Consider the following 20,023-nt stretch of genomic DNA (forward strand, 5'->3'; position numbering starts at 1 on the left):
CTATTTTTGGTGATATCTGAATAAATGTATTGTATTTTAGGCGTTTTGGTCTTGTGTTTAGATAAAGATTTCCTATTTTTCTAAACTGGCGTGGTGTCCATTTGTAGTGTTTTTACTGTATTACTATATGTGTGCACAAATTCTTTACACACTGCCTCTGAGGTAAGCCTGTCTGCTCCTCCAAAGTTACCAAGGGAGTGAGCAGGGGTTGTTTAAGAGTGTAACTCCCTTACCCTGACTAGAAGCAAGGGTCCCTACTTAGACAAAGGTGCAAACCAGTGCCAACTAGAGACCCCCATGTCCACCAAATACTCTAGCCTATGTATAAATATAGATCCGTTGAAAATGTATGCACATAAATGTGATGTAAAGTGTTAAAAAATTACAAATGCTAAATAAAATAAATTAAATAAACCTACATCTTGTAGTAAAAACTCCATCCACAGTAAACCAAAGGTTTTCCACCTCCAGTTATTCTTAGGCTTCTATCACATCCTGTTATCTGGGCCTTTAAGCCATCTACGGAAAATACCTATGAAACTCAATTTTACTTCTTCTACAAAAACGCACTTTTTGCCACTTACAGGGGGTGTAGCTATCATTATTTAGTACATGTAGGGCCAGGGCACTGAGACCCAGAATGGCGAAGGGTCCACTGTATCTCCATTATGTCCATCTTTAACCTCCACATTGGGTGTCAGGAACAGAGCATCTTCCTTGCTTGATTTGGTACCACCTGTACACCACAACTGCTAGCACATAACACGTAATTTTTTTGGTTGGTGAGTACAGTGAGTACACTGCACTCTCGGCCCTAACTCCTCCTCCCATGCCTTCGTTCACAGCTGCTGAATTGAACATGTTTATCTATCTAATCTTAATTGTACTCAACTCGAAATTAAGCAATATGAACGTTGACACCTAATGCTTTAGTTTAACTTGCTTTACCTCAGACTTAGTTGACTTAACTGTCCTCGAGCACTGAGTCTACAACAGTTTGCAGTTTCACCATTGTCTTGAAACCCCTTTTAAAATTCATTCTCCTTAATTTTATCCTTGCTCTTGGTAATTGACCTGTCGATCAGTTTCTGTATGTGCTTTTTTCGTGGTCTCCGTCAATGCACTGTGCCCCCTGGAGCTCAATCCAGAGCCAGCCGTCAGGTTCTTTAGACTCATTGGACAACCTCACTTCATCTTTTACTAATTTGTCATTCCTAGGCGAACTTTACACAAGGACAAATTAACCCACTCGCAGGAGCCCTATCTCCAGTCTTAAATGTTGGAACCGCTCCCACACTGTTTCATACATCCCACTAGTCATTTGCTTTAGCTTATGTTTTCCCCTGACTCTTCAATTGCTATTGGCTCTCCACATCCCAGTCATTTTTTGTAACCCAATCTCTCCTTTGCGCAAGCGACCTTACAGCCACGATCTCCCAGAACTGGAGCAAGTTGATGATACATACATTGATCGTATGCCTTCTGATGCTTCTTCATCAAACTCTGCACAGGGATATCAGCGGCCTTAGACTTCTTCAGTGGCTGATATCCCTCAGCCCATGACACTGTAGTCTCGATGATGCCCATTTCCCCTTCAAAGTAAACGCCAAACTCCCTATTGGTACAACAAAGCTACAACAATCTTCAAGTATCTCAGTGCTGTCCTTTCCCTCCCCTCTCCTATAAGGTCATGATTGTCAATGACATCATAAACAGAAGATTAGAAAATTGTATCTTCCCATCAGTTACCTTAAGCTTTGTCTTCCCACCTGTCAAGTTAACTGACTGCAATAGGTCCACAGTGGAGCCACCCATATCATTGCTGCAATTGCCAGGTTCATATGACTTATAACTACAAGCGTCAGCACTGGTTCCCAATGAAAGCTAATAGTTCTGTTTTGTTTCAGGTGTATGCCTTCCTTGTTGCAGTCATCATATGTTGTATTTATTATTTATTTTTGTAATTTCATATAGCACAGACATGGCCTGGAGCCATCAGAGTGCTTCACAATAAACCCAGAACATATCAATCTCAGATAGAAAATATACACATACTTTAAAGGTGGAGTAATCACCGGGTTAGCCTCTCCCATGAGATAGAGTGCATCACACATACAACAAAACATAGCAATGAAAAGCAGGCTGCATAGTACCAAGTGAGGATCATCAAACGGATCGTGCAGGTGGAGGTTAGCATGCAATTAGAGGGAACTTGAGGCAGTAGGAGCGGTTTAGTCCAGGTGTTCATCAAAGAGAATCTTTGGGGTCTTTTTTGAAGGAGACATTTCATATGGTCAGGCGAGGCTCAGCAAGACGGAGTTCCAGATTTTTGTTGCGCTTCCGTAGAAAGGTTCCTTCATGTATCTCTTGTGGTTGAAGGTGGGTGTTTGAGGAGGAGCGATAAAGCATTTCTTGAATCTTCGTCAACACCTTAGATTTTACATTTCTTGAAGACGTGGGAGGGTAAAGAGGGGTGAAAAACTTTGAGTGGTACATATTATGCAGCAGATGAAGTATTATGTTGCAAATGCGGGAATTCTATAATTATGCTAAAATTGCAGAAGTCTCAAAATCGCCTAATTCCGGTGGCTCGGTGGAGGGAATATCCATCACGTTTGTGTCAGAGTATCCCGTATGCCAAACTCTAATTCAGGCTCTAAATTTGGTAAAGGTATTTGAAATATTTCTGTTTTGCATTTCTGACCATTAACTGATGTCACAGATATCTTACTGGTGATATAATGAAATGAGTTGATCATGTGCTTTATATTGTGTGTGTGTGTGTGCCCTGAATTACGTACTCATGTCTAATTCATTCTGGTGTATTGGTTTTCCATTAGGTGCCTATGATGAGTTTCTGCCTTACATCCTTATGGGAAGTCTTACTGTGCTTATGGGGATCCTTACACTGTTTCTCCCAGAAACACATGGCGTACCTTTGCCCGAGACCATTGAACAAATGCTGAGAGTGAAAGGGTGAGTTATTCTTCCTTAACTGTCTTTTTGTCTGTGCATTGTAATGGCAGATTTAAATCCCTATTATAATTTACCAAATCCAAAAGATGCGGTAGAGTTTGTCTGATAGTTCAGCATGATAATTCCAAGTTTCTAAGTTCAATGTCAACGCTGCAAAAGTCAAGTATATCATTATTATGTGTCTCACAGTCTCTCTGATGGTTGACCCACTGCAATGTCTTTGTCACAACCATGCCTCTCTGTGATTCGTGTGCCAAGTTTAGACTTTGTCTGCGTAGTGCACTTGGCATGACTATTCTTGTTCCTCTCATTATTATTCCGTTTACAGTCCCTGACAATTCTTCATGGATCTTTTTGAATGCTAACATCTACTCCTTGTTAACTCCTTCCATGGTGCTGTTGTTGTTGTTGACGTGCCTCTATCTCTGCTGTCTTGTCACTACTTTCACCGTTTGCATTGTGGCATCCCTCCCTATTTCTTGCTCTAGTTCCGCTATTGTTATTGATGCCGGAGTGTTCTGTTTTAGAAAAGGGGGTGGTGATGAACAGAGTGTCTGAATTAAGCAGACCACTCTTACCCAGTCCAAAGATCAGGGCTTGATCCATCACCGTTTTTTAGCTCACTGCACCATCCCAGCTCAGAACCTGGCTATATGCAAATTAGTCTGTTCCTGTCCCAGTGCATGATGGGAACAGGGCAAACCAAACTACCAAGCCAATTCTTATACTGGGAAGGAAACAAGCTTCCGGGGACCGGTTTCTGGCATTTCAGCCGTCGTCGGCCCGGCTTGCTTGAATCCTGATGGTGCAATGAGCAAGGGACTCACATCTGAGTATACCCTTCCACGCTTATGGTGGACAAAATGATTCAGAAAAGGGGGTGGTGATGAACAGAGTGTCTGAATTAAGCAGACCACTCTTACCCAGTCCAAAGATCAGGGCTTGATCCATCACCGTTTTTTAGCTCACTGCACCATCCCAGCTCAGAACCTGGCAATATGCAAATTAGTCTGTTCCTGTCCCAGTGCATGATGGGAACAGGACAAACCAAACTACCAAGCCAATTCTTATACTGGGAAGGAAACAAGCTTCCGGGGACCGGTTTCTGGCATTTCAGCCGTCGTCGGCCCGGCTTGCTTGAATCCTGATGGTGCAATGAGCAAGGGACTCACATCTGAGTATACCCTTCCACGCTTATGGTGGACAAAATGATTCAGAAAAGGGGGTGGTGATGAACAGAGTGTCTGAATTAGGCAGACCACTCTTACCCAGTCCAAAGATCAGGGCTTGATCCATCACCGTTTTTTAGCTCACTGCACCATCCCAGCTCAGAACCTGGCTATATGCAAATTAGTCTGTTCCTGTCCCAGTGCATGATGGGAACAGGGCAAACCAAACTACCAAGCCAATTCTTATACTGGGAAGGAAACAAGCTTCCGGGGACCGGTTTCTGGCATTTCAGCCGTCGTCGGCCCGGCTTGCTTGAATCCTGATGGTGCAATGAGCAAGGGACTCACATCTGAGTATACCCTTCCACGCTTATGGTGGACAAAATGATTCAGAAAAGGGGGTGGCGATGAACAGAGTGTCTGAATTAAGCAGACCACTCTTACCCAGTCCAAAGATCAGGGCTTGATCCATCACCGTTTTTTAGCTCACTGCACCATCCCAGCTCAGAACCTGGCTATATGCAAATTAGTCTGTTCCTGTCCCAGTGCATGATGGGAACAGGGCAAACCAAACTACCAAGCCAATTCTTATACTGGGAAGGAAACAAGCTTCCGGGGACCGGTTTCTGGCATTTCAGCCGTCGTCGGCCCGGCTTGCTTGAATCCTGATGGTGCAATGAGCAAGGGACTCACATCTGAGTATACCCTTCCACGCTTATGGTGGACAAAATGATTCAGAAAAGGGGGTGGTGATGAACAGAGTGTCTGAATTAAGCAGACCACTCTTACCCAGTCCAAAGCTCAGGGCTTGATCCATCACCGTTTTTTAGCTCACTGCACCATCCCAGCTCAGAACCTGGCTATATGCAAATTAGTCTGTTCCTGTCCCAGTGCATGATGGGAACAGGGCAAACCAAACTACCAAGCCAATTCTTATACTGGGAAGGAAACAAGCTTCCGGGGACCGTTTTCTGGCATTTCAGCCGTCGTCGGCCCGGCTTGCTTGAATCCTGATGGTGCAATGAGCAAGGGACTCACATCTGAGTATACCCTTCCACGCTTAGGGTGGACAAAAATATTTACAACAAGGGGTGGTGATGGACAGAGTGTCTGAATTAAGCAGACCACTCTTACCCAGTCCAAAGATCAGGGCTTGATCCATCACCGTTTTTTAGCTCACTGCACCATCCCAGCTCAGAACCTGGCTATATGCAAATTAGTCTGTTCCTGTCCCAGTGCATGATGGGAACAGGGCAAACCAAACTACCAAGCCAATTCTTATACTGGGAAGGAAACAAGCTTCCGGGGACCGGTTTCTGGCATTTCAGCCATCGTCGGCCCGGCTTGCTTGAATCCTGATGGTGCAATGAGCAAGGGACTCACATCTGAGTATACCCTTCCACGCTTATGGTGGACAAAATGATTCAGAAAAGGGGGTGGTGATGAACAGAGTGTCTGAATTAAGCAGACCACTCTTACCCAGTCCAAAGATCAGGGCTTGATCCATCACCGTTTTTTAGCTCACTGCACCATCCCAGCTCAGAACCTGGCTATATGCAAATTAGTCTGTTCCTGTCCCAGTGCATGATGGGAACAGGGCAAACCAAACTACCAAGCCAATTCTTATACTGGGAAGGAAACAAGCTTCCGGGGACCGGTTTCTGGCATTTCAGCCGTCGTCGGCCCGGCTTGCTTGAATCCTGATGGTGCAATGAGCAAGGGACTCACATCTGAGTATACCCTTTCACGCTTGTGGTGGACAAAATGATTCAGAAAAGGGGGTGGTGATGAACAGAGTGTCTGAATTAAGCAGACCACTCTTACCCAGTCCAAAGATCAGGGCTTGATCCATCACCGTTTTTAGCTCACTGCACCATCCCAGCTCAGAACCTGGCTATATGCAAATTAGTCTGTTCCTGTCCCAGTGCATGATGGGAACAGGGCAAACCAATCTACCAAGCCAATTCTTATACTGGGAAACAAGCTTCCGGGGACCGGTTTCTGGCATTTCAGCCGTCGTCGGCCCGGCTTGCTTGAATCCTGATGGTGCAATGAGCAAGGGACTCACATCTGAGTATACCCTTCCACGCTTATGGTGGACAAAATGATTCAGAAAAGGGGGTGGTGATGAACAGAGTGTCTGAATTAAGCAGACCACTCTTACCCAGTCCAAAGATCAGGGCTTGATCCATCACCGTTTTTTAGCTCACTGCACCATCCCAGCTCAGAACCTGGCAATATGCAAATTAGTCTGTTCCTGTCCCAGTGCATGATGGGAACAGGACAAACCAAACTACCAAGCCAATTCTTATACTGGGAAGGAAACAAGCTTCCGGGGACCGGTTTCTGGCATTTCAGCCGTCGTCGGCCCGGCTTGCTTGAATCCTGATGGTGCAATGAGCAAGGGACTCACATCTGAGTATACCCTTCCACGCTTATGGTGGACAAAATGATTCAGAAAAGGGGGTGGTGATGAACAGAGTGTCTGAATTAGGCAGACCACTCTTACCCAGTCCAAAGATCAGGGCTTGATCCATCACCGTTTTTTAGCTCACTGCACCATCCCAGCTCAGAACCTGGCTATATGCAAATTAGTCTGTTCCTGTCCCAGTGCATGATGGGAACAGGGCAAACCAAACTACCAAGCCAATTCTTATACTGGGAAGGAAACAAGCTTCCGGGGACCGGTTTCTGGCATTTCAGCCGTCGTCGGCCCGGCTTGCTTGAATACTGATGGTGCAATGAGCAAGGGACTCACATCTGAGTATACCCTTCCACGCTTATGGTGGACAAAATGATTCAGAAAAGGGGGTGGTGATGAACAGAGTGTCTGAATTAAGCAGACCACTCTTACCCAGTCCAAAGATCAGGGCTTGATCCATCACCGTTTTTTAGCTCACTGCACCATCCCAGCTCAGAACCTGGCTATATGCAAATTAGTCTGTTCCTGTCCCAGTGCATGATGGGAACAGGGCAAACCAAACTACCAAGCCAATTCTTATACTGGGAAGGAAACAAGCTTCCGGGGACCGGTTTCTGGCATTTCAGCCATCGTCGGCCCGGCTTGCTTGAATCCTGATGGTGCAATGAGCAAGGGACTCACATCTGAGTATACCCTTCCACGCTTATGGTGGACAAAATGATTCAGAAAAGGGGGTGGTGATGAACAGAGTGTCTGAATTAAGCAGACCACTCTTACCCAGTCCAAAGATCAGGGCTTGATCCATCACCGTTTTTTAGCTCACTGCACCATCCCAGCTCAGAACCTGGCTATATGCAAATTAGTCTGTTCCTGTCCCAGTGCATGATGGGAACAGGGCAAACCAAACTACCAAGCCAATTCTTATACTGGGAAGGAAACAAGCTTCCGGGGACCGGTTTCTGGCATTTCAGCCGTCGTCGGCCCGGCTTGCTTGAATCCTGATGGTGCAATGAGCAAGGGACTCACATCTGAGTATACCCTTCCACGCTTATGGTGGACAAAATGATTCAGAAAAGGGGGTGGTGATGAACAGAGTGTCTGAATTAAGCAGACCACTCTTACCCAGTCCAAAGATCAGGGCTTGATCCATCACCGGTTTTTTAGCTCACTGCACCATCCCAGCTCAGAACCTGGCTATATGCAAATTAGTCTGTTCCTGTCCCAGTGCATGATGGGAACAGGGCAAACCAAACTACCAAGCCAATTCTTATACTGGGAAACAAGCTTCCGGGGACCGGTTTCTGGCATTTCAGCCGTCGTCGGCCCGGCTTGCTTGAATCCTGATGGTGCAATGAGCAAGGGACTCACATCTGAGTATACCCTTCCACACTGTTTCTCCCAGAAACACATGGCGTACCTTTGCCCGAGACCATTGAACAAATGCTGAGAGTGAAAGGGTGAGTTATTCTTCCTTAACTGTCTTTTTGTCTGTGCATTGTAATGGCAGATTTAAATCCCTATTATAATTTACCAAATCCAAAAGATGCGGTAGAGTTTGTCTGATAGTTCAGCATGATAATTCCAAGTTTCTAAGTTCAATGTCAACGCTGCAAAAGTCAAGTATATCATTATTATGTGTCTCACAGTCTCTCTGATGGTTGACCCACTGCAATGTCTTTGTCACAACCATGCCTCTCTGTGATTCGTGTGCCAAGTTTAGACTTTGTCTGCGTAGTGCACTTGGCATGACTATTCTTGTTCCTCTCATTATTATTCCGTTTACAGTCTCTGACAATTCTTCATGGATCTTTTTGAATGCTAACATCTACTCCTTGTTAACTCCTTCCATGGTGCTGCTGTTGTTGTTGACGTGCCTCCATCTCTGCTGTCTTGTCACTACTTTCACCGTTTGCATTGTGGCATCCCTCCCTATTTCTTGCTCTAGCTCCGCTATTGTTATTGATGCCGGAGTGTTCTGTTTTAGCACAAAGTTTAGATACTCTTCTGCTATTGATGTGTTTTCAGGTGTCTGCAGTAAGGGAAGCAGTGGCATGTAATCAGCCGGGTTGTGTTCTTTTCCCGGCTGGTGCACGATCTTGAAGTCGTAGTCCATCAGTCTTATTCCCCATCGCTCAATGCGAGGTGGTATCTTTGCATTTGGATTGCCATATATTGTCACCAGGGCCTGATGGTCAGTTACGATGGTGAATTGTTTCCCGTAAATGAACATGTGGTTGTGCTCACATGCCCATACCTTGGCTAGGCTTTCTTTTTCTGGCTGCGAGTATGCCCTCTCAATGTCAGACAGACCTTTGCTTGCATATGCAACAATCTTTCTCGGTGGGTCCCAGCCCAGCAGATGTTGTGCTAAAATTACTCCTAATCCTACCGGGCAGGCATCCACCGTCAGCTCCGTGCATAGCAATGGATCGAAGTAGGCAAGATGATCCACCGCTATTACAGCATGTTTGCTGGTCTCAAATGCCCTATTGCATTCTTGTGTCCAGATGAATTTCAGACCCTGTTGTGTAAGTTTTCGAAGCGGTGTGCTCACCGGGGCAAAGTCTTTTATGTATCAAGCACAGTAGCTGGCAAGCCCATGAAATGACCTCACTTCTGCAACTTCTGTTGGAGGACTTGCTTTTTCCAACGTCTCCACTTTGCTGGAGTCTGATCTCATTCTATTTTTGGAGAAGATATGTCTGAAGAATACTAGTTTATTCCTCCTCAGTTCGCACTTGTCTTCATTCGGTGTTAGGCCTGCTTTTTCTAGATACAGGCATACTTCCCGCAAAGCTCTGTCATGCTCTTCATCTGATTGACCAAACACCAAAATGTCGTCACTGAAGTTTAAACTGTTCTTTACTGGCCTTATTACCTGTCTAATGGTCTCCCAAAAATATTTCTGCTGCCGATGAGATGTCAAAACTTAATCGTTTGTAGCGAAACAGGCCCATGTGTGTGGAGAAAGTAGTAATGTACCTTGATTGTAGGTCAAGCTCCAGTTGATGATACCCTTTACACAGGTCCAACTTTGAGAACCCGCATGCACCAGTTAGGCAGCTGATCATGTCTTTTAGGTGTTGCATAGGGTGTCTTTCCCTTTCAATCACAGTATTTGGTATCCTCATGTCTACACATATGCGAATCTTGGATGTGTTCTTTTTTGGAACTGCCACTATTGGAGACACCCATGGGGTCGGCCCGTTTGCAGGCTCTAATATGTCTTGGCTCAGCAGACTTCGTATTTCCTCTTCTACCTGTGACTGCAGGTGTATAGGCACTCGTCAGTGATGCTGAGCCACAGGTTTTATTGCCTCATTGATATGCAGTGTTATTTGCCTTCCTTTTAGTTTGCCTAGGCCTTGTAGTATTACCGAATAGTCTTGCAGAATGTTCCGTTTCTCTGACATGTGGTATGTCATTGTGAGGAGGCCCATCACCTACGTTGCTTAGCAGACATGGTGCTGGAATGTCTCCCCGTAGCACATGTATTTCTTCTTTGCTTGACCTGTCTTTGTACAGCAGTGTCTCTGTAAACTTCCAAATGTTGACCACTGGTTTCTTTGAGCCCCAGGTGAAGACATCAACAGTGGTTGGTAATAGTGGCGGTTTTATTTTCATCTTTTCATATTCTGACATGCACATTATGAACCTTGTGGCCCCACTATCTAGCATGAAACATGTGCTGTCTTCCTACTTCAATGTCCACTGTTGCTGTTTTCTTTATCTGATGTTTCTCTATGAGATGAATGTGTTCTGACCCTCTGTCTTCCACAGGGGCATCGGACATCCGATATAGTCGTTCCACGTTCTCGGGTGCTACTGTTCCATCCGATTCAGCTGAGGAGCTGCGATTTGCCATTTCTTTGTGCCTGGCATACCTGCTTGTTGCCGTCTGTGGTCTTGCTAGTCTTCCTCGCTCACTTTTAAACTGTTCACCCATGCATGCGCTTGCAAATTGATTGTCTCTGTTGCATTTCATGCAATTTCTGACCCATTGCCGGGCATGCGCTAACAAGTGGAAACTCGAGTCCACATCGATAACATGTTCTTTCATGCGCTTTTCTTGGCAGTGGCGCAGTGTTTTCTTTCTTCCTGTTGTTTCCAATCATCCTATTTGTTTGCTCTACTCTTCTTTCTTTTCCCAGTTCCATCTGTCTTGCATGCGTTGTTGCTCTCGCTTCCGCCTTGGTCATGGTCAGAATTTTCTCCAGCGAGGCCGGTTCCTTTAGAATTCGTGTGCGCAATTCTACAGACTGACAGCCTTCAAAGATGCGCAGTTGGGAGGGGCGTGGCCAAGACGGCGAACATGGCGGACGCAGCCTAAACGAGCTCCGTCCCGGCGCTTATTAATCCTGCCTACATCCTGCGTCGCCCTGACCATACCGCCTCCAAATCAGAGTGGCGACAAGCGGCTTTGAAGGCGATATCCCGACGGCGATTTTTGAGCCCCGGCGGTCCGGGGCCAGTGAGATACGGCCGCCGGGAGCCTGACGACGACGGGGCCTTCATCCCTGGCCGCAGCCGGGACCTCGATTGCCACATAGCCCGACCAGAAGCAAGGGGAAGCCGGGGTGCGCCGGCGGAAGGTGCCGCCCGGGTGCAACGAAGCGGCGGAGCGGCGGCGGGGGTCGGGCTGCCCTGCCCGCGCCTGGGCGCTCGGTGCGACAGTACCAACGACGGCTGGAGGAGGACGGTGAAGGCGCCCTAACATCGGCTGCAGCAGGGTGAGGAGCGGTGGTGGGGCGTGTGACCCAGTGGGGGAGGGGACACTCTGGGACCGTGCCTGACCCCACTCGGCGGCGGTTTCGTGCCACGGGGACAAGCATACTACTGCACCAGGGAGGCGGCTGCCGTACCGACTCCTCTAACGGTCCCCCCCCCCTCCCTCCTCACTTGAACGGTGACTCCACTGGACTCTCCTCGGGTGCCGGACACTAGGTGCACCCCGGCTCGGCGGTCGCATCGGACCGCGGTGGGGGGAGCGGGTTGGACAGACCCCCACAGCCCTTCCGCAGACACAAACTGGCCGGGGGCCCTGAGCCACGTGGGCATAGAAGCTGGGAGACGCGGCGCAGACTCTGGATTACATCTAGCGGACCTATGGCGGAGTGAGTGGCCCTGTTGCCGCGTGGCGACCCAGCACTATCTCCGGCCACTGGACACATCATAACTTACAGGTGCTTGGAGACACCCATCCTCAGAAAACGCACATACGGTGAGCGGTGCCTTCGGTTGCCGAGTTCCCCGGGATATGGACTACTACTCTGTCTGCGCCATGACGAGAGGGGGCGGCAGCGGCAACACTTCCAAGCAGGGCCCGATGGACAAATTCGCGGGTCCCAGTGGGGGTGCGGGGGCTTCTGGCGGTCCCCAGAGCACTGGACCGGACAATGCAGCGTTGATGGCGGCGATCACGCAGTCGAGGGACATGCTAGACGCGAAAATCGGCGCAGTTGGAGCCGACGTGACCCTGCTCCGCCAAGACCTACGCAATGCGGTTGCACGCATCACCGAAACTGAATCCAGGATCACGGAGGTTGAGGACGACGTGGTGATTCTCAAGAAGAAAGTTGCCGCCATGGAGGGGATCCAGAAGGGACTTGCGCTGCGGGTGGAGGACGCGGAAGGGAGGGCCAGAAGGAACAACTTACGCTTCGTGGGCTTCCCGGAGAACTGCGAAAAAGGGAACATGGAGGCCTTCCTGACCCAATGGCTGGAGGGATGGCTCCCCCCGGACTCCCTGTCGCGCTGTTTTGTGGTGGAGCGGGCGCATCGGGCACTCCTTCCCAAACCGCCCACTGGAGCTCGCCCCCGCTCGGTGATTGCCAAATTGCTCAATTACCACGATAGGGACGTTATCCTACGTCAAGCCCGCGCCCAAAACCCTCTAATGTTTGAGAACCACAAAATCCTTGTGTTCCCGGATTACACGAAACTGGTCCAGCAGCAGAGACAGTCGTTCACTGCGGCAAAAGCACGTCTGCGAGAGCTCAAAATTCCGTATGCTCTACTCTTCCCGGCACGTCTGCGGGTGGTGTTTCAATCCCGCACCCAGTTCTTTAATTCCCCGGAGGAAGTGTTTGAATGGAAAGACGAAACGGTGCGAGTCAAGGTGAACACTCCCCCTAGGAGGAACTCGGATTCGTCGGCCGCTGGGGGACCCCCGAAAACGCCTAGGAGATCACGCAGCAGGAGTGACTGGAGGGCACGCTCCCGGAAGCGCCCGCCTCCCCGCGACGAGGCGACCGAGGCGCCGGAGGGGACGGATTCTTCCCCCTCTAAATCTTGAGATCCTCACACGCACGCTGATTCCAGAACTGGGCCTATATGGCTGATGTGGTACTTTGACGGATGGAGCAGGCCTGGCACTGCTCTTGGACATGCCACTTCCAGATGACTTACGTGATTTTCTACCCATGGGTGGCGGTAGGTCGGGAGGCGCTCGCACGAGAGCGGGCCTACTCCCGGAGTTCATCCCCACGTACTGGGTGGGGGGTTGTTGTGTACTTAGTGGGTAGTTGGGTGGGATCCATTGGTGTAGTGGGTCTTGGACCTCCCGTTGGAGGCTTGAGATTGCCTGCACCGTGACAGGTACTTCAATGTTGCTGAGGTATGGGTTGGGGGGCTGGAGGGGGGGTCGTTGGTACAGTTTGGGGCAAGGGAGGGGGTGGTGGGGGGGGACGGGGGTTTGGGTGAATCGGGGATGGTGGAGGGGGGAGTTGGGTCTAGCTCTAGCATGGTGTTTACGAGAACCTGGAGGCAGCGATATGTGCGTGTGTGGTCTTGGTGACCCGACGATCTTAGATCTTGGATGACTGATGGCGGCTGAAGGACAGGGGGCGAACCTTTCGCGAGCCTCGATACGTATATTGAGCTGGAATGTGAGAGGGATGCTCGATAAAATTAAACGGAGTGCGGTTCTACGATTGGGGAAGACTGAAAAAGCAGATGTTTTGCTACTTCAAGAGACGCACCTTATGGGCACCAAAGTCCTTAGTTTACGGAGGTATGGATATGAACAAGTGTTCCATGCTGGGTTCACGAGAGGGTCCAGGGGAGTCGCAATCCTGATACATCGTAGGGTCCCTTACACACATGACACACAGTGGCTGGATGTGCATGGACGGTACGTGTTTATTAAGGGGAGGTTGGGGAGTGAGCCAGTGGTCTTTGGCAGTGTGTATGCTCCACACCCTCTCCAAGATGCTCTGATTGAACGACTGTTTGATGTATGGGCGGACGTCCCAATTGTGCTGACGATTGTGGGTGGCGATTGGAACGACGTGATGGATGGGAGACTTGATCGCTGTAGGCCCGGGGGAGGTCAGCTTTCTGATAATACTACACGACTGAGCAGGATGGCGCGAGGGATGGGGTGGATTGACACCTGGCGATACCAACATGCATGCACTCGCGAATACACGTTTGTCTCCGCGGTCCACAAATCCTTCTCCCGCCTAGACTACCTGTTCGTCCCGCAGCCCTGGATAGGAAGGGTTGACTCTACCTCCATACTTCCTAGGGGCCTGTCAGACCACTCCCCGACCGCACTGTCATTGAGCCTGGGTGTGCGGCGACAGCCATTTCGCTGGCGCCTTTCCACGTGGCACTTGCAGCACGATGGCTACCAATCGCACATGAGGGAGGCAATAGCACATTACTGGACGGAAAACGAAGACCCAAGTATGGATGCCATGACCTTGTGGGAAGCCCTGAAACCGGTGCTTCGGGGCATGGACATCGCGTGGTGCGCCGCGCACCGTAAGACCCGCACATTGGCTTTGGCGGAAGCGGCTGCACAGGTGCGAAGCCAAGAGGCGACCTGCCTGACTGGAGAGGGTGGAGATGAGGTGACCAAACTACTGCACCTCCAGCGGTCATACACCTCCCTATTGCTGGATGAGGCTCGACAGTCTTGGCTCGCTACGCAGAGCAGAATCTATCAATGTGGGGACAAATCTAGCACGATGCTATATAGGCTATGTCAGAATACCTATCAAGCCCAACCCCTGCCGGGCCTCCGAGACGCCGCGGGTAACCCTATCTCGGACCCCGGGGCTCTGGCCCAGACGTTTGCACAGTACTACGAGACGCAGTATGCCCCACGGGAATCCCTCCAAGCGGAGGAGATCGACAAATTCCTCGCTGACCTTCCACCCCGGGCGCTCTCGGATGAGGCTCGTGACCGCTTGGACCTCCGGTTGTCGGCAGAGGAGCTGGGGACAGCTCTAGGCGGATTGAACGCGGGTAAGGCCCCTGGGCCCAATGGGTTCCCGTGTGAATATATGAAGGCGTTTCATCTCCAACTAGGGCTGCGCTATAAGAAGGCCCTAGAAGTCGCTAGGGACCGTGGAAGACTGCCAGCGGACTGGCGACATGCCGAAATTGTGGTTTTCTGCAAACCAGGGAGGCCCCAGGATAATCCGGAATCTTATCGTCCGATTTCATTGCTGAATGTTGAGGCGAAAATACTGGCCAAGGCCTTGGTGAACCGCCTCCTCCCGTATATCACGGATCTGATCTATGCGGATCAGGCAGGCTTCATGCCCCACAGAGCAACGCAACATAATATACGGCGCGCGCATCTAGTGGTGGAGGCGGTGCGGGCGGCGGGCATCCCTGCGGCCCTCCTGCTGGCGGATATAGACCGCGCCTTTGACTCCCTAAGCTGGCCTTATCTTCGAGCACTCCTCCTCCGACTCAATCTGGGCCCACGTTTTCTGTCTTATATTCACTTGCTGTATACAGACCTGACGGCAGCGGTCAGGGTTGCGGGGGCGGTCTCCAGCTCGTTCCCCATTGGCCGAGGCACCCGGCAGGGATGCCCTCTCTCGCCTTACCTGTTCGCGTTAGCTATGGAACCGCTTGCGGCTTGGGTGAGGATTGATGCCCAATTGCGCGGAGTGGAGTGGGTGGGAGGCCCGTCTGATAGGATTGCCCTCTATGCGGATGACGTGCTTTTCTTCCTCACGGACCTCAATAAATCAGGGCTGAGAGTCCTGGAAATCATGCGCGTTTTCGGTGAGGTGTCGGGTCTTGGCCTTAACGTACGGAAGTCGAAATTATGGGTCCTGGGTGACGCAGGGACCTTGGGTCCCTGGGCCTCAGGGCTGCAGGAAGCGACGGGAGGCCTTAAATACTTAGGCGTCTTTCTGACGGATATACCGGGAGTGTCGTGGTCCCGCAACATAGTGCCGGTATGGGACAAAATCCGTTCGGATATGCAGACGTGGTCCAGGATGCCCCTGAATGTCTATGGCCGCTCAGCCATTTTTAAGATGGTGGCCCTGCCCCGTGTTCTCTACCAACTGCAGAATCACCCGTACCCTGTTCCGCTGCAGTGGTTTCGGCAGGTGAACTCCGCATTGGGTCGTTTCCTGTGGTCCGGGGGAGCAGTGAGAGTGGCGCTCCGCACCTGCTTCCTGTCGACCTACTGTGGGGGGCTGGCCACGTCGGACGTCCAGTCCTACTATCAGGCGTCGCACCTACTTGTCCTTAACGAATGGTGGTATGGGGATCGAAGTGACCCGACCTACGCCATAGAGAGGTATATGATGGACCCGGACACGCTCCACACTATCCTATACTCCGCAGCTCTCCGGAAACGACTTCCGATGGTCACCCAGGTAGTCTTCAGAGTATGGCGCGACGCTCTCCGCCGCATGGGGTGGTGGAATAGGTTAACGAGCGAGACTCCCCTGTGGCACAATGGGAGGTTGCCAGGGTTGGCAGCACTGCGGGGCTTTGAAGGCTGGGACGCTATTGGCATCTCGGCGCTGGGCCACGTTCTAAAGGGCACAACCCTCAAATCGTTCCAAGTATTGCGGGAGGAATATGACATGCCCCAGTCCCAATTCTTCAGATATCTACAGCTCCGACACGCTCTGACCCCCGCAATAGCAGACATAACATCTTTACCAGAATTTAGTCCATTAGAAGCTAAGATATTTATGGGTGAATTGGAAACCAAGAAAATTTCGACCATATACCAAACACTGGTGACCCATTGTTCGCCCTCTCTTGATAAACTGCGGGCGGTTTGGGAGGGTGAGCTGGGGGAGTTAGAGGAGGAAGACTGGAGGGAAGCCCTGGAGGCCCCTAGGGGAGCTGCGATAGCAGTACGCCTGAGATTCATCCAATTCAAGTACCTACATAGGGCGTACTATACGAGAGAGCGACTGTGGAAGGCGGGGCTGATAGCCTCCCCGGAGTGCCTGAGGTGTGGAGGTGAGATAGGCTCCTTCCTACATACAGTATGGGGGTGTGTACGACTGCAGAGATTTTGGACTGGCGTGTGGGACTGTCTCGAGGAAGTATTGGCATGGGAACTCCCTCGCACACCGAAACTGGGCCTCCTTCATGTTATGGAACAAGTGGGGGGTAATAGATACAAACGCCACCTGCTTCTTCTGGGTCTTACGGTGGCCAAGAGGGACATAGCCCAGGCTTGGAAGGCCCCCAGGGCTCCACTGGTAGGGGTGTGGAAACGAGGCATGGATTTCAACATGGGCCTAGAACGCCCAATCTTTGAGGCCAGGGGCTGCCCCATGAAGCACTATCGGATCTGGAAAAAATGGGCAGACTATAGGGGCCTGCTACTGGACCCCCCGACGACACGTGCTACAGATATGGACCCAATTCGCACTACCCCTGAGTGAACTGAACCACATGCTGTTACTGAGATGCTTAAGCTCCTGTTCTAGACAATGTAAACACCGTGCAGGGTGGGGGGTGGGTATTGGGCTGGTTTACGGGGAGGGGGTTTAGGGGAATGTTGATTGAATACTTTGAACATTATTGCGCTTATAAGCTCACTGTCTTCCTGCTTCAATGGGAGCAGTGTTTCTTCTACATTCTGTCAACTGCTAAAACCAAATAAAATTTGTTCTGAAAAAAAAAAGATGCGCAGTTGAATTGCCTGTTCATTGTCAAACTTATCGAATTCGCAATATGTGACCAGTGTTCGTATTCTTGTTGCAAAGTCGTCAAGGGACTCCTCTGCTCGTTGGCATGCGGTGTTGAAGGTATACCTTTCGAAGTCAATATTTCTTTGCGGGTCAAACTTGTCTGTGAGGCACTTTATTAGTCCCTTATATGTTGCTGTTTGATCTTGGGGGAATGATATTAGCAGGTCTTCCATTTCATCCCCTACAAAGTTTAAAAATAGATCTGTGTGTTTCGCTTCTACGATGTCTGTTTTGGGCACATATCTTTCAAACTGACAAATCCATCTTTTCCATCTGATACCTATCTGCGGTTCCGATAAGCTGACTGGAAGTAGCCTGCGAAAGATTGCTTGTGTGTTGTCTTGTTACTTAATGGTTCAACCATTTTCTTGACGTGCAGCTCTGGTGCAGGTCTTGCTTGTGCGTAATTCTTTTTCTTATTAGCACTGTGATAATCTACTTTCCGTCTCTATTTGTCTCTTTATATTTTGCTCTTTGTCCTTATTCTTCACTCTTTAGCCTTTTCTTTTGTTGTATTTCCTTTTTTACGTTGTCTTTTCCTTCTAATTCCCCCTTTTGTGTTGCTTTTTGATGTTTGCGTAATTCTTTTTCTTATTCGCACTGTGATAATATACTTTCTGTTTCTATTTATCTCTTTACCTTTTACTCTTTGTCCTTATTCTTCGCTCTTTAGCCTTTTCTTTTATTGTATTTCCTTTTCTACGTTGTCTTTTCCTTTTAATTCCCCCTTTTGTGTTGCTTTGTGATATTTGCCTGACTTTAAAATGGCCGCCGGGCCTACCTCGATGCTAATTGGCTGAGCCTGCCTGACCTAAAAATGGCCGCCGCAGTCTCGCTAGATTGAGACTTCTGCTCTGTTCGCCTGACCTTAAGGCCCCCGGGCTTTTTTTGATGCATTTTGGCTGAGCCTGCCTGACCCCAAAATGGCTGGTGTGTTCCCGCGATATTCATTTAAATTTACACGCTATTTGGCAGTCTTTCGGGATGCGGCTGGGCCACAAGCACAGTCGGGTGCACCACTTTCAAATGCACGTGCGATGCTTATGCGCACCAGTTGGGTGCACCGCTTGCTGTCAGGCGGTTGTGGGCCTCTTACCGCTTTTTCACTGTGACCAGAGTGGTCTCCTGTGTTGTTGCTCCGTTTTCTGCTTTCCGGCGCTCGGACCAGGGTGGGCTCCTGGCTCCGCTTCTTCCTGCAACCGTGTTGTCTCCTGATGTTACGGCGATTCTTCTATCTTCGCCAGCGGACCAGGGTGGGCTCCTGGCTCCGTCAGTTAGCCATGAAGGACTCGGGCACAGGCTATTCGAAGGTCCTTGGCACACGCGTCCGCTGTCTTCTTGGACCCCGCCTTCGTCGCCAGTTATCATGTTCTCTGCCTCAGGAAACACACCAGGTCAGTCGTCTTTATTCTTTATTGGTTTCAGTTGCGACACATTACATGTGCGTCCGCTTTCCTGCCCTCGTTGTTCTCAATGTCCTCCCCACTCCCCTGACCGGAAGTGGTATCTGGTTCCTGTCCCCTCCCCACCAGTTGGGCACAGGGTCCTAGTGCCCCGTTTCCCAGGTCACGACATCCTGTAAACTTTATTTTCCAAAAATACCATTCTAAACTTGGGACTTGTAGACCAGGCTCCAGTGGTCGCCCATCCGGGAGTCTGAACATTTCAATAATGTTGATAATTCATCATGGAAGTAGGCCTTATTCTTTTGTTAATTCAGTGCAGTTTTGTTCAATCAAACCTATTAATTAGTAGTCCTTTGTCCATAACATTCAGATGAAAATAGCTCTCAATTCTCAGGGGGATATTTAATCCACAGAAAGAGGAAGCATACACCAGCCACAAAGTATGACGACTTCCAGCATTATTCATGTTAAAAGCAATATGAATGGACAGTGGCTTGACACAGGCCCCCGCGGTGTTGAGGGGGGGGGGCAAGCCCCAGGGGGGCCCTCAGCACAGTACCCTGGTCAGAGAGCTCCTGATTGAATCCGGAGCGGGCCCCTCCACGTACCTTGTAGGGGGGCCCTCAAGTTTCATTACGCCTGTGCAGCATGTAGAGGCATGTTTTCACATTTAATCATACACCTCTATCCACATTCTGACCTCATGTCGCAATTTCTTTTGCATACAGTCAACTTAAATTGCAATAGCTTTTTTAATGTAGTTTCACCTAAAAATCTGTATATGTCTAACAATTACAGTCAAGCTGTAAGCCAAACCAATGGCCCTGTAGTTTCCCTAGCTCAGTCTCTCTGTTCCTCATCCATGTTCTATATGTTTGCGATATAGCTTTTGTTTCTATGTACCCATGAAGTAGTATAATTTCTAATGGTGACTTCTCCTTCATGTCCTCTTCCTTTGAGATGCCTTAGTTGTATGTAGCTAAACATTTTGTGTCATTGGCATATCATATTCGCTCTGCTGGTGTTCAAACGGTACCACGCCATTGGCATCATACACATCTTCCAGTTCAGACAGTT

General features: G+C 49.6%; 1 protein-coding gene across 1 annotated transcript in view; it reads left to right on the forward strand.

The window, feature by feature from the left end:
- LOC144769114 (organic cation/carnitine transporter 2-like) overlaps positions 1-20,023 on the forward strand; it is a 739,817-nt gene that overhangs the window by 638,186 nt on the left and 81,608 nt on the right. Inside the window, exon 9 of the mRNA XM_078653116.1 lies at positions 2,841-2,976. Within this exon, the coding sequence (XP_078509242.1) occupies positions 2,841-2,976 (136 nt within the window). The remainder of the gene's footprint in view (positions 1-2,840; positions 2,977-20,023) is intronic.

This window comes from Lissotriton helveticus, chromosome 7 (genome assembly GCF_964261635.1).
Source record: "Lissotriton helveticus chromosome 7, aLisHel1.1, whole genome shotgun sequence".
NCBI classification, from domain to species: Eukaryota; Metazoa; Chordata; class Amphibia; order Caudata; family Salamandridae; genus Lissotriton; species Lissotriton helveticus.